Source organism: Drosophila obscura, unplaced genomic scaffold (assembly GCF_018151105.1).
Source record: "Drosophila obscura isolate BZ-5 IFL unplaced genomic scaffold, ASM1815110v1 contig_137, whole genome shotgun sequence".
Classification (NCBI taxonomy): Eukaryota; Metazoa; Arthropoda; class Insecta; order Diptera; family Drosophilidae; genus Drosophila; species Drosophila obscura.
Window position 1 is genome coordinate 286,706 of NW_024542721.1, and position 19,306 is coordinate 306,011.

At 44.0% G+C, this 19,306-nt stretch overlaps 2 protein-coding genes across 2 annotated transcripts; both read left to right on the forward strand.

Moving 5' to 3' along the window:
- The first annotated feature begins 185 nt into the window (after nucleotides 1–185).
- Nucleotides 186–19,041, forward strand: LOC111070692 (chondroitin sulfate glucuronyltransferase). The gene is given in 7 exon segments (XM_022361416.2): nucleotides 186–924; nucleotides 13,745–14,392; nucleotides 17,144–17,242; nucleotides 17,244–17,300; nucleotides 17,377–17,979; nucleotides 18,047–18,542; nucleotides 18,627–19,041. Coding segments are annotated over 7 exon segments (2,460 nt in total). The 5' UTR covers nucleotides 186–702; the 3' UTR covers nucleotides 18,962–19,041.
- LOC111070694 (soma ferritin) lies at nucleotides 4,622–5,879 on the forward strand. Its single transcript, XM_022361420.2, has 3 exons — nucleotides 4,622–4,759; nucleotides 5,188–5,332; nucleotides 5,396–5,879. Exons 2-3 carry the CDS (start codon nucleotides 5,195–5,197, stop codon nucleotides 5,837–5,839), a joined length of 582 nt encoding a protein of 193 aa, XP_022217112.2. The 5' UTR covers nucleotides 4,622–4,759; nucleotides 5,188–5,194; the 3' UTR covers nucleotides 5,840–5,879.
- Nucleotides 19,042–19,306: the final 265 nt, after the last annotated feature.

Consider the following 19,306-nt stretch of genomic DNA (forward strand, 5'->3'; position numbering starts at 1 on the left):
GGTATGGCCCCAGTATTAAAACGGCCAAGCTTTTTTTAAGGGCCTCGCAAGGACCTCACCCTAGCCCCGACGGACTAAATATACCATGGGTGCGCGAAAGCACAAAATCCCCCACTGAAAGCTCTGCTTTTTGTGACGTCACACGGCACACCTAATACCCTTCTCCATGCGGCGCAAACAATTTGTTTACTTTTTTTTCTTGCGCGTAGAGGAGCCGGCGCTTTGATTTTTTTAAGATTTTTTTTTTCGAAAATTTTGCCGCAAATTAATGTAAATTTACGCGCTTTTGTGGTGTTGTGTGGCTCCCCGTGTGCATATGTATCGAAAATGCCGAGATTAGCGGCAAAATGCAAAATGTAAACGGCGGCAATAATAATCAGTGCAAAAGAAGTGCGTGCCAGCAGCGGTAATAACACACAAGCCAAGCGAGTGGAGTGCCAAAAAAAAAAGCAGCTCTTATTGGAGTTCGACGAAAAGAAGCGTAGAAACCGCAAAGAAGCAACAAGTGGCCGGCCCATACACTGTGAAGAGAGAGAGAGAGAGAGAGTCCAACGGCTACGACAGCGAAAATGTGCATATGACCATCGATTCCTGAACACCAGTTTCTCCTCCCTGTCTCTTCCCATCATCCCCGATCATCATCATCATCATAGTCAGACCCCCACATCCCACATTCAAGTTCAAGTGCAGAGTCTTTGAAACATGCGTAGACCAGTCGCCACGTTGAGCCGCAATCATTACTTCGTCATTGGGCTGCTGCTGGGGCTCGTGTTGAGCTGCTACATACCGCAGGACATCTGGGAGCTGGTCCAGCAGGAGGAATGCCCCCAGGAGGCTGCCGAGAATCTGCTGATCGAACGCTTTGGCCAGGACTTTGAGCCGCATCTGAATCTGATCAATAAGCCGCTGGCGGCCAAAAAGCCGGTAAGTCCTACGCACTTAAATTCAAAATCGAAAATCCGAATTGGGAATGCGGGTAATTCAGCTGCCCAGAAATGTAAATATTCACGCTCAGACATGACTCGTCGTCGTCGTCGTTGTCTTCGTCGTTGCCGTTGTACACATGTCTCATGTATCAGGGAGTCCACTGATAGCAATTTATTGACCTTCTTGCTTATCGCGCGCGCGCGCGCTCACTACACCGCGCAACAGCGTCCATGTTTTTGGCAATGCCATAACAAAAAGAGGAAGAGTTAATAGTTGTCAATCAAGTTGTCATCCTTTCGGAAGGTACTATAAGGCACTCGCTGTTCTCTCCCTGTTTAAACGAAACTTGACGCAAATAGAGCCAATATGCCGTTTCAGAGCCAATATATAAAACGTGTATTTTTAGTGCCATGGGAGAAATATTCTGGGAAAAATCGCTTATCCATTGTGGAGTCTTTGGACGCCTTAATCCTGTTGCACAGTGTTAACTCCTGGAAAGACTGCCGTTATTTGGTTCGAGCGTATCGGCGTCAACGTCAGCAGCGGCTCATGCAGACGTCATTTCAATTTTTTTCTTTCTTTTTTTGGCTTAAAATTATTCCCTTATCGATACCGATGACACCGCCACACACGCATACGCATACACTTTGCACCTCTTTGAGGTGAGATGCAAGGTGTGCACGTGGCAGGGTATGGCATTACGGATCCTCAATTTTGGCTCTCGCTCCTTGTCTGCACGCAATGCTCACGTGAGTGTGTGCCTCTGCACTCGAGAGAGAGGGAGTGCTGCCAAAGAAGGTTTCACCTGGTCCACAAGTCCACTGTGGCTGCAGATATTGGTGTGAATTAAAGAGAGAGAGAGAGAGAGAGCGCCAGGCTCCCCCCCACTCCAACGGTTTTGTACAGTTTGGCATGCACTGAACCCGAACCACCTAATGAATTCCAGACGATCGCGCGATCTCATAAATTTCATTTACATAAATAAACTCATTATGCCTTTAAGTAAATAAATGTTAACTCGATCCATCGTACGATTGTACACATGTATATATGCTCTGTGTGTGTATGTGTGTGTGCATGCAAAAATCGAAAGCAGCAAAAAAATTTATTGAATTAAATAAAGTGCGCGAGAATACGAGAACAAGAAGGTTCCGTTAAGGTTTGGTGTGCGCCTCTTTGTTAGTCGAAGCTGGGACTACCCTGGAATCCACCTATTATTAATATTGCTATGCGGCATACCCTCTTAACCCTAGAGTATCTCACATGGGGAATTCGAAATCGATTAAATATTTTCCATATGCCATGAGGTTTTTTGCCCTCATGTTCAGCATATTACGAGTGTGTACAATGTTTCTGTTGTTCCTTTTGTGGATATGCCAACGTTTGCGTTTTATCCAACGTGCAATCAAAATTTGTTGTGCGAAGAAGTTTAATAATTTATTGCACGTTTTTAATTTTTTTTGTTGGTGTTGTGTGTGTGCGACAAAGAAAACTGGAACTGTTTTCTTGCTACCATTTATGGGGTGGGAAATAAAAGTGACATTAATGTGTCGCTGAGGATGTCAAACATTTTTCAACGATCGTTGCGTGTGGAATACATAAAATAGTCTGTAGATTTTGTTGATAGATTTCCCTGAAATTTTGAATATGGGCAGCACTACTACCAGATAAAGATCCCTTCTTTTGGCAGAGTATATTCCATTCCATAAGTTAGTTTAGCTCAAAACTAAGGAAATTCTGAACGGAAATTGTGCTGAGTGAACCAATTTTGGTGGCATGTTTTCTATCAAAAGTTGCGGCTTAATCTCAAGTATTTTGGGGCACCTATTCTGGCATCATTTTGGAGTGAAATATATGCTGAAAAGATTGACAAACTTCGTACAATTACGGCCCTGTGGGCCTCCCGGCCGATAATTGCTGCTTGGACTCGGAATCATGATTTGTATAACCCGCGTTGCGGATCGTCTTTTCGAGTCTTTTATTTATTTCTTTTTTTTTTTTTTGCGCCACGAGGGGTATGGGAAATGCTTACTTGTGTTTCTTTGCGATTAAAATGACCATTTTACGAGTCGCACATGGGGTTTCAAGAGTCACTTTCTGTTGTTGTGTTAATGTACTTTATTTTTGTTATATTTTTTTTAATGTGCGTAATGTGTCTGTGTAATTATTTGTGTGAGAGAGTTTGTGTGTGTGTGTGTGTGCTCATGTGCCGCCTGTCCGATTGTCCATCCAGACGAAAGGTTTGGGATGGAACAGACAGGACAGACAGAGAGAGATAGCGAGCGATATAATGTTTGAAACTCGTTCGCATTCGCATTTTGAAAATTAAAACTTTGTGTTTAAAAGTGGCATTGGGAAGTGCCATATACCCTGTAATGACAAAAGACCAATTGAAAATTGTTTCAAGAAAATTTCGAAGATTTTATCTGTTCCATGGGTATGATGGAAACCTTTGAATGCAATATAGAAATATTTGCTGTTAAAAACGAATTTAAAATATTTTAAACAAAATATTATACAAAAAAAAATTATATATAATTTTTTACGTTGTCTTAGAAATATAGAAAATATAGAAATAAAAGTTGATACAACATAGCAAATATAAAGCATTAAAAATATAAAAAATATATGAATATTTTCTATATATAATTTACTGGAAATCTATGCCCCTATTGGATGAGATAAGGAATGATAAAAGTAAAAAATAAACCATTAAAAATATGGAATAAATATACAACAAATTCCATAGACTTTTCTACAGATATTTGACTGAAAAACAATATAGACATAATATGGTAAAGGTTAGCAATAAACCATTAAAAATATGCCATAATATATGAGAGCAATATGTAAATATGTACGTATGTATGTCCTTGGATGATTTTATAGATATTTCTGTAGATATTTATGCAGATGCTTTACACGAAAAGAAAAGCTATTAGATGGCTATTCATTAATGAAAATATATCTGAGTCTGAGTAAACCATTGTAACTTTGTATGCTGTAATTACACTAGTCAAAACATTTTTCTCAAAAAGTGGGGTAGAAATGGTGCTTTGAAGGAATGGTATTTTTTATATTGAAAGAAAAAAACACGAAAACTTTTATACAGTAATATGAAATGATGATTTTTTTGTGAAGCTAAACGTTAACCAACTATGAAAAAATGACAAAAAATACCTGGAGGTTGCTGAACTGCCCATTGGGATTGGTATCGTAGGTACCAATGTACACCCTTTCGTTTGTTGTTATTGGGTTGGGCCAACCTGAGGTTTTTGTCTTTTTTTTTTAGGTTTGGTTAAAATTTTAGTTCTCCTTTTATGGGATACTAAACTTTAAAAAAACCAATAAATTTTTTTTTTTTCTATTTTTAAAGTATTGAAAAATATATTCCCAGAGTTAATCAAGTGTTTGGGTTATGTTTTATCTAATGAAAGTTTTACACCAATGTAATCTAGAGCTGAAAAAAAGATAAAAAGAAAAAAAATACCAGATTAAAAATTCTTAAAAAATTTCTAAAACATATTCTAAAACTTTTAATCCCATATCTATCAGAAAAGTTGGTTTGGATCCTTAGGAAAAAAAGTTCGATTTGCGAGTAGTGTTATCAGAACATTCTGTGGTTATCGATAGCTAATGGATATTTTCTGCAAATATTTCTATAGATAGAAACACAAACCCTTGACCAAAGTAGTAATACACTTTGCACAAAGTGTATAACAAGATTATAGTCGGACAAAAGTCGTTTTCGTTTTCATTTTCGTTTTGTTCCATTCACTTAATAAAAGAGACAATAACTGCGTTTGCCCGCCGCAAATAGAGAGATCTGAGAGTAAGTATTACCCGTAGTACGAGTGTATTTATCTATCTATTTATCTATCTATATATATAATGGTGCCACAGATGTGTAAGAGAGTCGAGTGGGGTACACACACAGGCAGACGTACACACGGGGGCTAAGTGGCTAAGCAGCTCGACATACAGCCAGGCAGACAGACAGACAGACAGAAAAGGCATTTAAGTGAAATCAGAGACGGAGCGGAGGCACAGCACTTTGAACTCCAAAGAAAAAACGAAGATGAGATGCCCAGAGGTAGTCTGATCGATGACCAGATCAATGGGATCAGTTGAGAACAGAACAGAACCGAACAGAACTGAACAGATTTTGGCACCTTGTCTATGCTGACCCACATTGAACCTGACTGAATTCTGTTTGGATTTTCCTTTCAATACAAAATTTGGAGTTTCGTTTTAAATTAGATTAGCGATGGCGTCTCTTTGCCGATTGTTTGCGCGGCGCCACATGTCCATGATAATGCGTCAAAATTTTGCCAAAAGCTGCGAGGAGAAGCTTAACGATCAGATCAATATGGAGCTGAAAGCCTGCCATCAGTACTTGGCAATGGTAAGTGAGATAGAGCGATGCCCCCCCGAGAGCGGAGATCCTTGAGCTATTCAAACCCGACAGGCCTACCATTACGATCGGGCCGATGTCAGTTCACCGGGCGTCCACAGGTTCTTTCTGCAGGCCAGCAACGAGGAGCGTGAGCATGCCGAGAAGATCATGAAGTATATGAACAAGCGTGGGGGCCTCATACGCCTCAGTGCCGTGCCCGTGCCCATAGCCTGCTTTGAGGACACTCTGGCCGGACTGAAGCATGCCCTGCAAATGGAGCTGGAGGTCAATCAGCATCTGCTCGATGTGCATGCCCTGGCCGGGCAGGAGAACGATCCGAATCTGTGCGATTTCATTGAGGCAAACTTCCTCCAGGAGCAGGTCGATGGCCAAAAGGTGCTCGCCGACTACATACGACAAATGGAGCGGGCCCAGACCGATCTGGGGGAGTATCTGTTCGACAAGTATATCACCACGGCGGGCATGCATCCCAGCCCAGATGCGAAAGGACACTGAACCCACCTCCGTTTTTTGTATACCCAAAAAAAAATACTTTTTTTTTTTTTTCGATCTTTATAGAAATAAAGATTTTGCTGGCGCGACTTATCAGCCGCTGAAGCAGCAGCAGCAGCAGCAATAAATCTATAAATAAACCCGCTTATCAAGTGTACAACAATATAGGCACCACCACCGACCGCATCGCTCGATTGGCAACACTGAAGATTTTTGTTAGTAATTGAAAAAAACCTCGAACCCGTTCCCCCCAGAGAGATACAGACTAAGAGAGAGAGAGTGGAAGAGAGTGGAAGAGTGAGAGCAGCGGCCCCATTAGTTCGCATTCGCATTCGCATTGTTTTTTTTTTTTTTTTTGATTACCTTGAATATAAGTATGACGTAGGAAAAGAAATACTCGTGCACTACTCGTAAAATAATGAATCAATTAGATGATCTTTTAAAGGAGCTACACGCAATCAAGCGCCTATTTTGAACAATGTACAAGCTGATATATTGAAGAAGATTTGGCAGCCAATACACGCACACGATTTGGATGATTCAAGGTACTGCCACAAGTATTGCAGGGAAAATCATTTATTGCAGGAAACAATCCAAAAGATTGCATCAATGCTGAAATTATGAATTAAAGCTGCATTGGGGCACACTCTCCCAGTCCCAGACGCTCTTTCTTCATTAAATCGAGTATTTTTTTTACTTTCAGAACTAAAAATATGTCAAGGGTTAAATAACCTAGAAAAAGTGATCTTGCTAGCTTTAAATCATTTAAGTGACTTTTGTTTGTTGAATCTGCAAATTTAACACCAAATTCGAAAGCCAGGTGTTCAAAGAGCCAAATAATAATGAGCCCATGGGGCGATGTGTTGCTGCCATTACGTAGATATTTATTATTGTTGTTTGTGATTCTGGATTGCAAATGAAACTACTCTTTGGGGCAAAAATGATTAAATACCAAGAGAAGACATTTTGGGGAATATCTTCTACAAAAAATACAGCTTCTGAACACCATCAAGGTCCGTTATTCAGAGCCAAAAAGATCATTAAAGTTCTGTTGTTTTTCTGCTCATAAATCAGAGTTCGATTAGGCTGCAAGATCATCGATCATCCGCAGCAAAGGCTGCAAGAACCCAAAGGGGAAATTAATTGAAGGTATTCCCAATGCTTGATTTACAAAGAGAAATAAATATGGAACTCCAAAATATATCTCGCATCTCTAGCAGAACAATATCCGCAATCCACAATTAAATTATCACCTAATCAGTCGCCCCCATGAAGTGCGCTTAATGGATGCATCAGCTGAGATATCTCTGAGATCAAGACACGACTCCCTGGAGTTGTCTCTGGTCAGCATTTGTTATAGAAATCTCACCCAGAATTGCCAGACGAGCGAGCGAGCGAATGAGAGTCGTCTGTGGATCTATTGGGTCTATGGCTCAATTGAAAAGCGCGTCGCATTTCCGGCTTAAGGCCGTATCCACATCCACATTGGATGGGGTCTCGGGTCGGGTCGGGCTGGGCCGGGCCGGGCTGGGCTGGGCTGTGTGTCCCCAATAAATTGTTGTCATAAGCGCTAGACAAAGCCTCGCCTGGCCTGCCCGCCTGCCTGCCTGCCTGTCCGTCCGTCCTCCCATTGCGGCCGTTAGACGCTGTCGCTGAGATCGTCGTCGTCGTCGACCCGACCGTTGGCGCACTTGTCCCAATTAAGATTTTCGTCCAATCCAATACAATTTTCATTCCATCCTACTCTTCATCTGCATCTGACGCGACGGCTGAGATTGAGACACAGCTGCCGGCGAGCACACGCTTCTGGGGCAGCATATATACATACATACATACATATGTACACATATATACCTGAGATCTGAGCTGATCTGCTCGTACACATGCCTCGCAGATAAATGGAAAAGGGTGTCGATCCGTAAAGATGTAAGATGCAAGAAATCGTTGCAAATGGAAATTTGCTTTTCAAACGAATGGAATTATTGATGGATCGACGACGCTGAACGAGAGAGCCACAGCCCAGGAAGAGCCGTTTGCTTATGCGAAATTTATGCAACAAATCAACACGTCATGAATGTGCCTTAGATTTCCGTCTTACCGCATTTTGAGTCATTGTCTAAACTTGAACTTAGGACGCGATAAATGTCGAACCTTCTTTCCGCTTGGAAGGCCCGTGTATGTATATATGGCCCGTCGTCGTCGTCGGCATTGGGTGTAATAAATCTTGAGATAACCTTTTTTATATGGCAACTACTTGAGTTCTGTTTCTCTGTGTTGTTTGCCTTGGAAGGCAAAGCGCGTGTGTGTGTATGAAGCCCATGCATGAATGGGGGAGGTGGGGGGAGGTCTGGGAAAAGTTGGGCCATCTATATGGATCCTATCCTGTATTATCATCACTTTCGCTCTCTTGGCATGGAATTCTGATACTGAAATAATTCTGAAAAATGGCACTGAATGAGTTATTTGTGTCAGGCATTACTCGTGATGGAATTGATTCATTAACTCACGAATAATGGCAGAAACTGAACTGCATTATTCATTTGCTGAATTCCATTAACATTCATTTGTCCAAAAGAATTTAAATTGTGATTTATCGATTCTCTTTAGCATTGGAAGCACGCTGTAGATTACTCTTTGTATCTGTGGCAGAATTTTGAATCTGAATCTAAATTGTATGTATTTATTTCCGAGAAGCCAGTGCGGATGTACACCAATAATTCTAGTGGTTCTTCTCAGTTTCTAGGGCATAATGTGGCACAGTTTCTGGCGAGTGAAGGATTGCACACAGGATAGTTCTAACGGGAATTTACTCGGCGACAGTTCTCGCTACACAGATCACTCGACCTCCCGCTCTCTCCACTACTTATTCACTCGCTCCAGTCCTCAGTCGCTACACTAGGGAGAGCCCTTCAGCCCTCTCTCATTGCATTCATCTCTCGCTCTAGTCCTCAAACTTTCTGCTAACGTCGCCCAGTATTCAAGTAGCTTTCGCACTCGTTAGTGGCAGCAATTAGCAGCGGTGTAATCATTATCATCATGGAGGGGGCACCTCAGGTTAGAGCACGGATCGCGGGGTCTGTTGGGATACTGGTCTGATCGGGCTGGGTTGTTGGGGGGCCTAATGGAAATCAATTTTCCAATCCAATCCAATCCGATTCGCAATGCAGTATGTCGCGGCTCAGAGTAATGGGGAGGGAGGTTCGGTCTCCATGCTTTAATTACCCCCGATCCAGCCTGCCATGGACTCTGAGAGTACGCGTGTGGTGGGGAGTGCTGCTGTGCGATTATGGATCGACCTTGTGCTCATACTCGAAGAGAGCCAAAGAGAGCCACAGATACACAGTGAAAGGGGGAAGGAGTGGCAGGGGGGGACTGAATTCACGCACATTTGCCAATCATCAAATTCTGTGTGTAAATATACGGGCGGAAAGGTAAACCACGGGTAAAAATAACACCAACAACCGCAGAAATGCCGCAAAAAGCAATATTTCTGCTGTTGCCGAGATTTTGTGTGTGTGTGTGTGTGTGTTTTGTGCTTTGTGGATTTGTGTTTTTATGTTGGGTAAATAAAAATGCTTTTCTAAATATGAATGATGCATGGAAATTCGCCGAATCGAACCGAACCGAACCAATCCATTCATTCTCCTCCGTCCATTTATTTGCTTTTGGGCTTTTAACAATTTCCATTTGCATAACAAGGCCAACCAACACAAATCTTATTCGCTAAAAGGTTTGTTCACCTGAACAGAACCGAACGCAAAGCTTAATGAAATTTCCATATAACATATTAAACGTTTTCCCCCTGAAGATTACGGGAAAAGAACGAGATGGCCTCAAAGTTTTGATACCAATTTCCCACCAAAATAGTCATTGATTAATAATTAATTACTAATTATAGTTAGTTGTTCCCTAGTTGGAACAAATTTCTTTCAACAGCAAAATTCCCCCCCCCCTGGATAGGGGGGGTTCCCACTGCAGACTTAAAGGAAATTGTTCATAGAATTGCCTTTTGGAAAAGAAAATTTGTAGGGACATTCTGGGGGAAATATTTTGGTTGCCCCAAATAAACAATGATCCTCCATAGATTTTCCAAGAATTTCACCAATAAATTATTTTTTCAGGCGAATATTTTGTGCACTTTTGCGGGGAAATTTTTGGAAGCCGCACCCCGCTGGGCACGTGGGCAATTTTCCAAGAGATAAAACTCACAAACAGCCTTGTGACGTAACCAAACAACGGAAGTGGGTTGGAATTAAACAACAACAACAGCAGCAACAAAAAGAGTTAAAACAAACAAAAAAATTTATTGAAGAAACTGAAACCGATACTACGGCAGAGGTAGTGGCAGAGGCAGAAGGCAGGGACAGAGGAGAACCTTATCGATGGATGGATGGGAAGGCTGTTATCAGTAGAAGCAGCGACAGAAACAGCCGCAGCAACGGCTAAGGCAGAAGCAGCAGCAGCGGCAGCTGCTGACAACGTCATCCATAAACCATAAAAAGAAAAGGAAGCAAAACCCAGCCAGGGGCAGGCAATAGAACAGCAAATTCAATTTTCATTTCACAAATTTAATTAAACAATGATATGGTTTATATTTTTTGTTTACTTAGAGATCGGATCGTTGTGCGAATGGGGGTGGGGGTGAGGGCGGCCTTTGATAGCCGACTGACAATCTGTGTGGCGCCTTTTACAGGCAACTTAAATGGAATGCCCAGAAACAACTGGGCAGATTCTGATATTTGAGAAGATTTTGAAATAAGAATAAAAATAAATAAAATAAATAAATAAAAACTACTTTTTGGGTTCTCTTTACAAACTCTCAACGATACGACCATGGCTTCTGGTTTTAAGACATTTCCATCCTTTGTTTCACTCTCCCTCCCTCCTTCGCTCTTTGGCTCTCTTCGAGTATGAGCACAAGGTCGATCCATAATCGCACAGCAGCACTCCCCACCACCCGCGTACTCTCAGAGTCCATGGCAGGCTGGATCGGGGGTAATTAAAGCATGGAGACCGAACCTCCCTCCCCATTAATCTGAGCCGCGACATACTGCATTGCGAATCGGATTGGATTGGATTGGAAAATTGATTTCCATTAGGCCCCCCAGCCCGATCAGACCAGCAACAGACCCCACGATCCGTGCTCTAACCTGAGGTGCCCCCTCCATGATGATAATGATTACAGCGCTGCTAATTGCTGCCACTAACGAGTGCGAGAGCAACTAAATTTGAAGTTTCGAATAATTATTGAAGACTTAAACGAGCTAAAAGCGTGTTATATTATTTGTAGTGAAAGCGCGTAATATATTTAATAATGAAACTCGAAAAAAAGTACTTTCTTTTCTGTTGAACTCAGCGGAAAGCCTGCGAGGGCGAAACTTGTCTTTTGGGAGTGCAACATTTTAGCGAACAGAAGGCCGGATTTCCGGTGGAAACGTTATCAAAATTTGGAATTTGAAATACTGTCTAGGGACGAATAAGTCCCATGGGTTCATTGATTTTATTCAAAGGAGTACTATCGTATGAGTACGAATATATTTATCGTAGATTTGGCTCTTCTTTTGTTATCCTCTCAAGTTCTCAATTTTCTCTGCTAAGTTCTATTTTTGCGAGTGGCCACTGTAACAGGTATTAATCGATTGGTGACCCTGGGTCTGTTGTGTGGCCGCTGCTTTACGATGCCATAAACCTAAGCATTCGAGCTGCTCCGTTGCTCTGTTGCTCTGCTGCTTGTTTGCCATTTATTAAAACTCTATTAAGAATGATTTTTAATTAGCCATAATAATAATAGCCATAATCCTGTAAACTGAACGGCAGCACCCTCCCCGGCAAGCAGCAACGCAGCCCCAGCAGCAGCACTCATTAGCAGCGCCGCCTCTACGCCCCGATTCCCCCATCCGAACCCCCTGGTCAAACATATTGTTGAGGCCTGTGTCTGTGGTCCAAAGTGTACTTGCACAACTGCTGTTTGCCTACCGAGGTAGTGCCCGCCCCCCGAGACCTCAGTTGCGGTGGCAGGGGCCCGAGACACAGAGCTAAAAGGGGGCAGGGCAGGGCTGCATAGAGATGTAGCAATTTTGTTGGATTGGTGCGCGGCAGGCAACCTTGCGTGCACCTCTTTAGGTTAATGAGCGGCCAAGACTTGCATTTGGAAATTATGGGTTAGGAGCCCGAAGAACACACGAAGTCTGACGCAGTCTTATGCAAATTTCCACAATGAAAAGTGCCACAACAAATTATATGTATGTATATCCATTGGCAGGAAGGTTACGCAAAAAAAACTTCGATCAAAGCGAAAACAATGCGATACCCAAAAGTAATTCTAATTCCTATTTGATTGGTGACATGTTTAACCAGAGAGTCTACGATTATCCTTTGAAAAGCATTCGCAAAGTACTCGTCCCATCATTCGAAAATTATTAATATATATTAATATTAATATTACTTATTAATTAATGAATAATAATATTAATTAATATTCCTCTAGACGAAGTGAATTGGGAATTTTTTGTTTGTTTCTATTAATTCGTCTCATTCCCTTCACTTTTCTTGCACATAATCTTATAAAAATAAACCCACAATATTTGCATGGATAATGCGATAAGCATTCTTCTCTTGTGTTGAAGATCCTCTTGGGGATCTTCTTCTTTTGCATGAACTTATTGAAATCAAGAAATTAAGCCCGTATCTTGCATTTTCTTATAATAATAATAATAATTATCTTTGAGTGCCAGTAAATGATAATGAAAGTAGATCAAGCCTCAGGCTGCCTCAGGCAATACCTGATCCATGGCAATCCTCTTTGGCTATCAAAACATAACATGAATGAAGGGATGGATTCTCCATGGAATATAATGGAATATATATAACATTTGTATAATAATCTAACGAATCACATGACTTCTCTTTCTCGCTCCCGTCGCCTGACATTTAGGAGTTCTTGGAAACGAATACACTTTTATTTGTGGTGGCAAAAGATAATGGATAAATGGCGTCCATACCCCAATGTTTTGCAGGGGAATTCCTTGCCTTTTGAACAGTCATTGGCAATCGTAAAAGTAAAAAAAATATTAAAACCACTTCAAGTGGACAAGGAGGGATAGACAGGGCAGCAGCACTCGATGGACGGGGCTTAACTTACACAGAAACACTCACTCGCGTATGTGGTCGCTGAAGTACATAATATTCTCTAAGTACATAAGCGTGGGCCCCGCAACCTCTTAATTGGACAGATATGAGAGAGACCCTTAAGGCACACGTGTCCGTGGGTGTCTGCTGTCCGTAGCTATAAATAAACGAAATAAACGAGGGGTTACGCTACCCCAAAACATGGATTCTTGAGTTAGTGGTCCATGCTTGGAAATTTAAAAAGAAAGCACAAGTTGGGGTTTTCTTTAGTGTTGATTTGATGTGGAAATGTTATAGAAAACTTAGAGGAGAAAGAGTCACGTACTGGGGTTTGTATTTCTATTGTATCTTCCATTTCTGGGGAGCGTTCTCAAGATCAATTTGAAGTATTCTTCGTTCATTCATTATCTAATTATAAATTCATCCAAGAGCTGTGCCGCGGGGGAAGCTAATGCGAATCTGACGATCTCTAGAAGTCTACAGTCGATCGTATGGGATGCTCTTCTTTCTTGTAATCTAATTATAAAGTTATTCAGAAGCAGAGGAAAGTGAGGATCAATCAAAATTCGATTACATTTTTGTTGTGAATGAGAGTGAGTGAGAATTTCAAGAAAGTCGTCACAATTTTATTCCTTTGATTAGAATTATTTTCTCTTTATTTTATTAATATTATTATTATTATATATATTCTTATTAATTTGCCTATTATTCCTTTACATTTAATTAATTTTTAATTTTTTTATTTTTTTGTATTTCCCCCATTTTTGTTTTTGGATAAAGGTTAAAAATGTGATACGTCCGCGTTACTACTCCTCAGAGCTGGGGATCCGCGAGAAGCTCTTCATCGGCGTGATGACCTCCCAGGAGCACATCAATAGCTTTGCCACCGCCTTCAATCGCACCACCGCCCATCTGGTGAACAAAATCAAGTTCTTCATCTATGCGGACAGCGTGAAGACCAACTACAAGCTAAAGAATATCGTGGGCTTTGCGGACACGCACGAGAACCGGCGGCCCTTTCACGTGATCAAGTATATTGCGGATAACTATCTGGAGGAGTACGATTACTTTCTGCTCGTGCCGGACAATGTCTATGTGGATGCCCGCAAGCTGAATGCCCTGCTCTATCACATGAGCATCACCTTTGACCTGTATATGGGTGGCACGCGTCTCGGCGTCGATCCACCGTCCAACGAGGGGGAGGATGAGGGCGCCGCTGCCGCCGCTGCCAGCCCTGGGGCTGGCTCCAACGATCGCAACTACTGTTCCCTGGAGGCGGGCATTCTGCTCAGCAGCAGTGTCATCCGCAAGATGCGAAATAACCTCGATCGTTGCGTACGCATTGGCATCACCGGCGATCACAGCGTCAATATCGGGCGGTGCGTGAAGTACGCCAGTCATGTAGCTGGCTGTCAGGAGAGCTTTCAGGTGAGATCTCTGACTCAGAGGTGTATAAACCCACAGTTCCAATTTATGACAGTGGACAAGAGAGAGACAAATCAGAATTATTTCGCAATTTCACAGTTTGAGAGTTATTGAACGAACAGCTGTTTGCTTTGTCTCACAGTTTGATCACATAACAGGCCCGACAACCCACTACCCACTGAGAGCGTGAGAGAGAGAGAGGGCTCGCATTCTGTTTCTTGTTAATTTCGTGTGTGTCGTGTCTTGTTCTTTACACGCCGCTTCCTACATGCTGTTTCTATTCTATTTATTTAAACAATTTGCCGTTGACTAAAAAGACACAAACACACACATACGCACGCACAGATACCACACGGGAACAGACAGGCAGACAGAAGTTTTGGATCTAGATTTGTGCTCGAAAAAAAAAAAATCAGTTCATTGATATAACACACACACACACGCACACACATGCAGAACAGTGTGACCCTGAAAAGGCAAAGAATATGTATAAAAAAGAGCAAAGCACACACAGAGAGAGAACAACCGATCCCCATTCGTGTGTGAGATGCGTAAAGAGAAGATGAAATTAAGAAGAAGCAGCAAAGTAAAAGAATTCCAATGCCAATGAGTTTGATACCCTTTGGCCGAAACCACGCAACTTGTGACATGGCTATTCCATTTAAATCGAGCAGAGTTTTTATTTAATTTTTAAGAAAAAAATACGATGTCGATTTAAACAGGGATGTGCTTTACAAAACAGCTCCCAAAATAATAGCACTCTCTTAGCTGCAAAGGGTATCAATAAAAGAAGCAGCATAAAGCAGAGCCAGCCATGTTCTTGCTGCTGTAGCTGCTGCCTGTTGCTGTTTCTGCCTGATGCTTATGCGGCGTTGGAAGACAGCAGCAGCAGCAGCAACGATCAGTTCCCCAAAAGGCGAGACCAACACGATCTGTGCCCCCAAAGGGAGGGGGGCGGGGCCCAGTTGATGGACAACAGTTTATTTAATTTCCAAGCAGCAACAAAAGAATTTCCAAGCAGTCCAATATTCGTAAGTGGGTAAATGAAATGCGAGCAAGACTGTCATCAGACGGATGGACAGGAGACGGACGGTCGGACGGATGGATGGAGAGTGAGAGAGAGTGAGAAGCGTACAATTGAAATGCAGGCTGAACAGTTTGAGAGCAACTGTTAACGGTGGATCTAAGATAAATATCTAGATATCTCTTCTTCTAAGATTTGTAGAGAAATGTTTGCAAAAAAAATAATTATTTTCAGGGCAAGTATTTTGCATCCTGACTAGTCTTTTTCTCCGAAAACTATTCAAATGCCACGATTCAAGTCGCGATAAATAATGTGTGGAGGGTGTGCGAATAAATGTGTTCGCACCACCCAGTCAGGATTTGTTGGGGCAGTAGTTTATTTTTCGGTTTTTGTGTGCATTAGTCATTATCATGCCCGATTGCTGATTTCTGATTACTTTGCTATTTGCTGCGAACACGCAATTGCTTTTTTAGCATAAACACGGCGCCCCAAGATCGTGTTGTCGAGTTGTTCTTTGGGGTTTCTGTACGGATTGGTTTGTTTAAATTTTGTTTGGGTTATTTATGTGGCAGGGCACGGGCAGGGCAGCATCACAGTAGCAGGAGGGGAAATGGCTGAAGCATTTAATACCCTTGCATATAAATTATGTACATATATGTACATATGTATGTAAATATGTATGAAAAAGTCTCTCTCGAATACTGCCTGCAGCATAAAGTTTGTATATAATTTCTTCTACCCATTGCAAAACATCTGTTGGAAGGAATCATACTCGCCGAAAGGGTATCAAAGCTCCCTGGTAACGGCAGCATGGCATGATTTATGTATAACTTTTGCATGTGTGTGGATGGTGTGTGTGTGAAAGCAGCATTTCCATGAAAATTCATTGATGTTTGTTGATATTTGCACCCTTCTTTCGCTTAATTAACTTGCCTAAGATGTTTATTTTAACGGCAGCTTCAAACGGTTCCCTGCAATGGATTTGTCCCGCTCTGCACTGCTTGCTCTTCGGCCCATCCTCTCATCGTTTGTTTGTCACTCTCTTCTCTTGGTCACTCTCTCTCCTAACTCTGCAAGCAACGGTTGTGACTCTCTTCCAACTCCGATTGTTGTCACTCTCCTCTGCTGACCCTCGCACACATGTCTTTGTTTGCTCAATCCTCCTCTCTCTCCAAGTTGAATGCGTAGGCGCGCTGTCAACTTAACCGTTTTAAATGTGTGTGGCTCTGTGAGCAAGAGTGGAAGGAGCCTGTGCAAGGTGTCTCTTTATAAGGTGGGGTGGGGGCATTGTCACTCACCCTTACTTTCTTTTGGCATGCGACGGACGCACAATAAAACCGAAAGTGAGTTCACCCTTCGTGGAATGCTTCACCCCCCTAGAAATACACCTTGGAGCGGGTGGCGCAAAGAACGCCCGAGGCAGATCTCTTTCCCGATCCAATGACAGATATTCTGCCCAACGCGAATGCCACCGCTGCCGTTCCCATTAGTATGACAATGTTAATTTAATTATGCTGCGAGCAGAGTCTTCAAGCTTTTTTCATGGATCGTAAAGGCACAACGAGAAGGAAGTCGCGCGATTGTCTTTCCTTCCATTCCACTTCATTCGGGTTTGGCTCTCTCTATTTCTTTCTCTCTCTCTCTCTCTGGCTGTGTGTGACGCTTTTGACTTGGACTTCCTCTCACTAACCTTGATGCACTCCCATCTCCACCGCTTGCTCTTCTTCCAGGGCATGCGGCAGTATAGCTACGCCCTGAACACACCTGGTCGCCAGCGACGAGACTTTGGTGATCTGGCCAAGGAGCAAGCGTTCCGCAATGCCAGCACCTGTGTATCCCGTGCAGACGCCAGAGGACTTTTACCGCCTGCACGCCTACTACTCCAAGGTGAGTCGTCGGTACCCCGCCCCCCCTTACACTGGGATCTTCCTACAAATCGAAATCTTGTTTTTTGTCTCGATAGCAACATCTGGAGACGGTGCAGGAGCGGGGCTATGCCCTGGAGCAGAAGTCCTATCGCATTGCCAACGGCAGCATCTCCAACAAGATACTCGAAATCCGCTGGCCCCTGGGCGTGCCGCCACCCAGTGCGCCAGAGACGCGCCACGACATCCTCATCTGGCAGATGCTGAACGAGACGCACAGCTACCTGCCCAACGGCAACGTGGAGCATGCCGTGGCCCCGCTCACCCGGATCGAGGCGCTCGACTTTGCCAAGGTGCTGGAGATCGCCCAGCAGTATGCGGCCCTGAAGCATCCCGGCCTGAGTTACCACAGCCTGCACACCGCCTATCGCAAGTTCGATGCGACGCGGGGCATGGACTACCAGCTGCACCTCAATCTGCGGGAAGGATCCGGCCGGCGGCGGCGACTGTTGCTCAAGAGTTTCGAGGTGGTCAAGCCGCTGGGCCGCGTCGAGGTGGTGCCCTCGCCCTATGTGACGGAGAGCACACGGATCGCCATCCTGGTGCCGGCATTCGAGCACCAGGTGCCGGACGCCCTGGAATTTGTGGCACAGTACGAGCGCCTCTGCATGCAAAACCAGGACAACACATTCCTGCTCCTGGTGAGTCCCCTGATGCTCCATCCGAGCGAGGCTGCCAACTCAATGCTTATCGCCTCTGCTCTCACAGATCTTCCTTTATCGGCTGGACTCGCCCAGCAAGGGGGACGAGGATCCCTTCAAGGGCCTCAAAACGCTGGCCCTGGACCTCTCCTCCAAGTACAAAACAGATGGCTCCCGCATTGCCTGGGTGTCCATACGGCTGCCCGAGCAGCTGAGTGTGCCCGTCAGTCCCGCGGACTGGTTGCTGCACGCCTCCATGTACGGGCCGAGGCAGCTGCTCAGCCTTGTGGTGGCGGATTTGGCACTGCCCAAGCTCGGCCTCGAGTCCCTGGTGCTGCTGGCCACGCCGGGCATGTCCTTCAAGGCGGACTTCCTCAATCGGGTGCGCATGAACACCATTCAGGGCTTCCAGGTGTACGCGCCCATCGGCTTCCAGATGTATCCCTGCCGCTGGGCGCAGTTCTGCAAGGAGTGCGAGGCGTGCGACGTGGCCCAGAGCAGCGGCTACTTCGATCGTCACAACCACGATGTGATCGCCTTCTACAGTCGCGACTATGTGCAGGGTGAGTGTTCGGTGTTCGGAAAGGGGCCCCACAAGTGGACGTGTAATACTGATACTCCTCTTTCTCTCTCTCTCTTCGTTTTAGCGCGCAAACTGCTGCATTCACAAGGGCTACCCATCATACGCAGCGACCTGGACATCGATCAGCTGCTGGAGCCGGCGTCGCAGTCCCGGCCCGAGGGCGTCGAGAGCATTCTGGACATGTTCGTGGCCGCGCAGCACTCGGTGCACATATTGCGCGGCGTCGAGCCCAATCTGCGCTTCGGCCAGGATGTCCGCAATCATTTGGGTCGCGGCGGCACACTGCCAGAGCACCTGCCCGAGAGTTGCGGGCGGGAGCAGTGCATCCATTTGGCGTCGCGCAAGCAAATCGGCGATGCCATCATACGCTACGAGGACAAAAGTATTCTCCACAAATAGCATGGTCCAACGCCAGTGCCAGTGCCAGCTCCTGCCTGTTATATCATCAGTTCCTTTTTAATATATTTCCATGAATGAATGAATGATTGAGTGCATGGGTGTATGAATGAATGAATGAATGTCCAATAGATCTAGATACAGGACTTATACAAACTCTTATACTCGCATTTTATGCCTCCCTCCAAGGCTGAACTGGCAAGCAAATATCCTTCCCGACCGCCCCCTCCCTAACCGTACTCGTGTATAAGCCCTGTAGCGCAGACCTATCTCAAGCCACACTAGTGTTTTAAATCTTAGGCAATTCCTGTTGTTTGCTTGCTTTTAAAGTGAAACTTTGCAATGCTC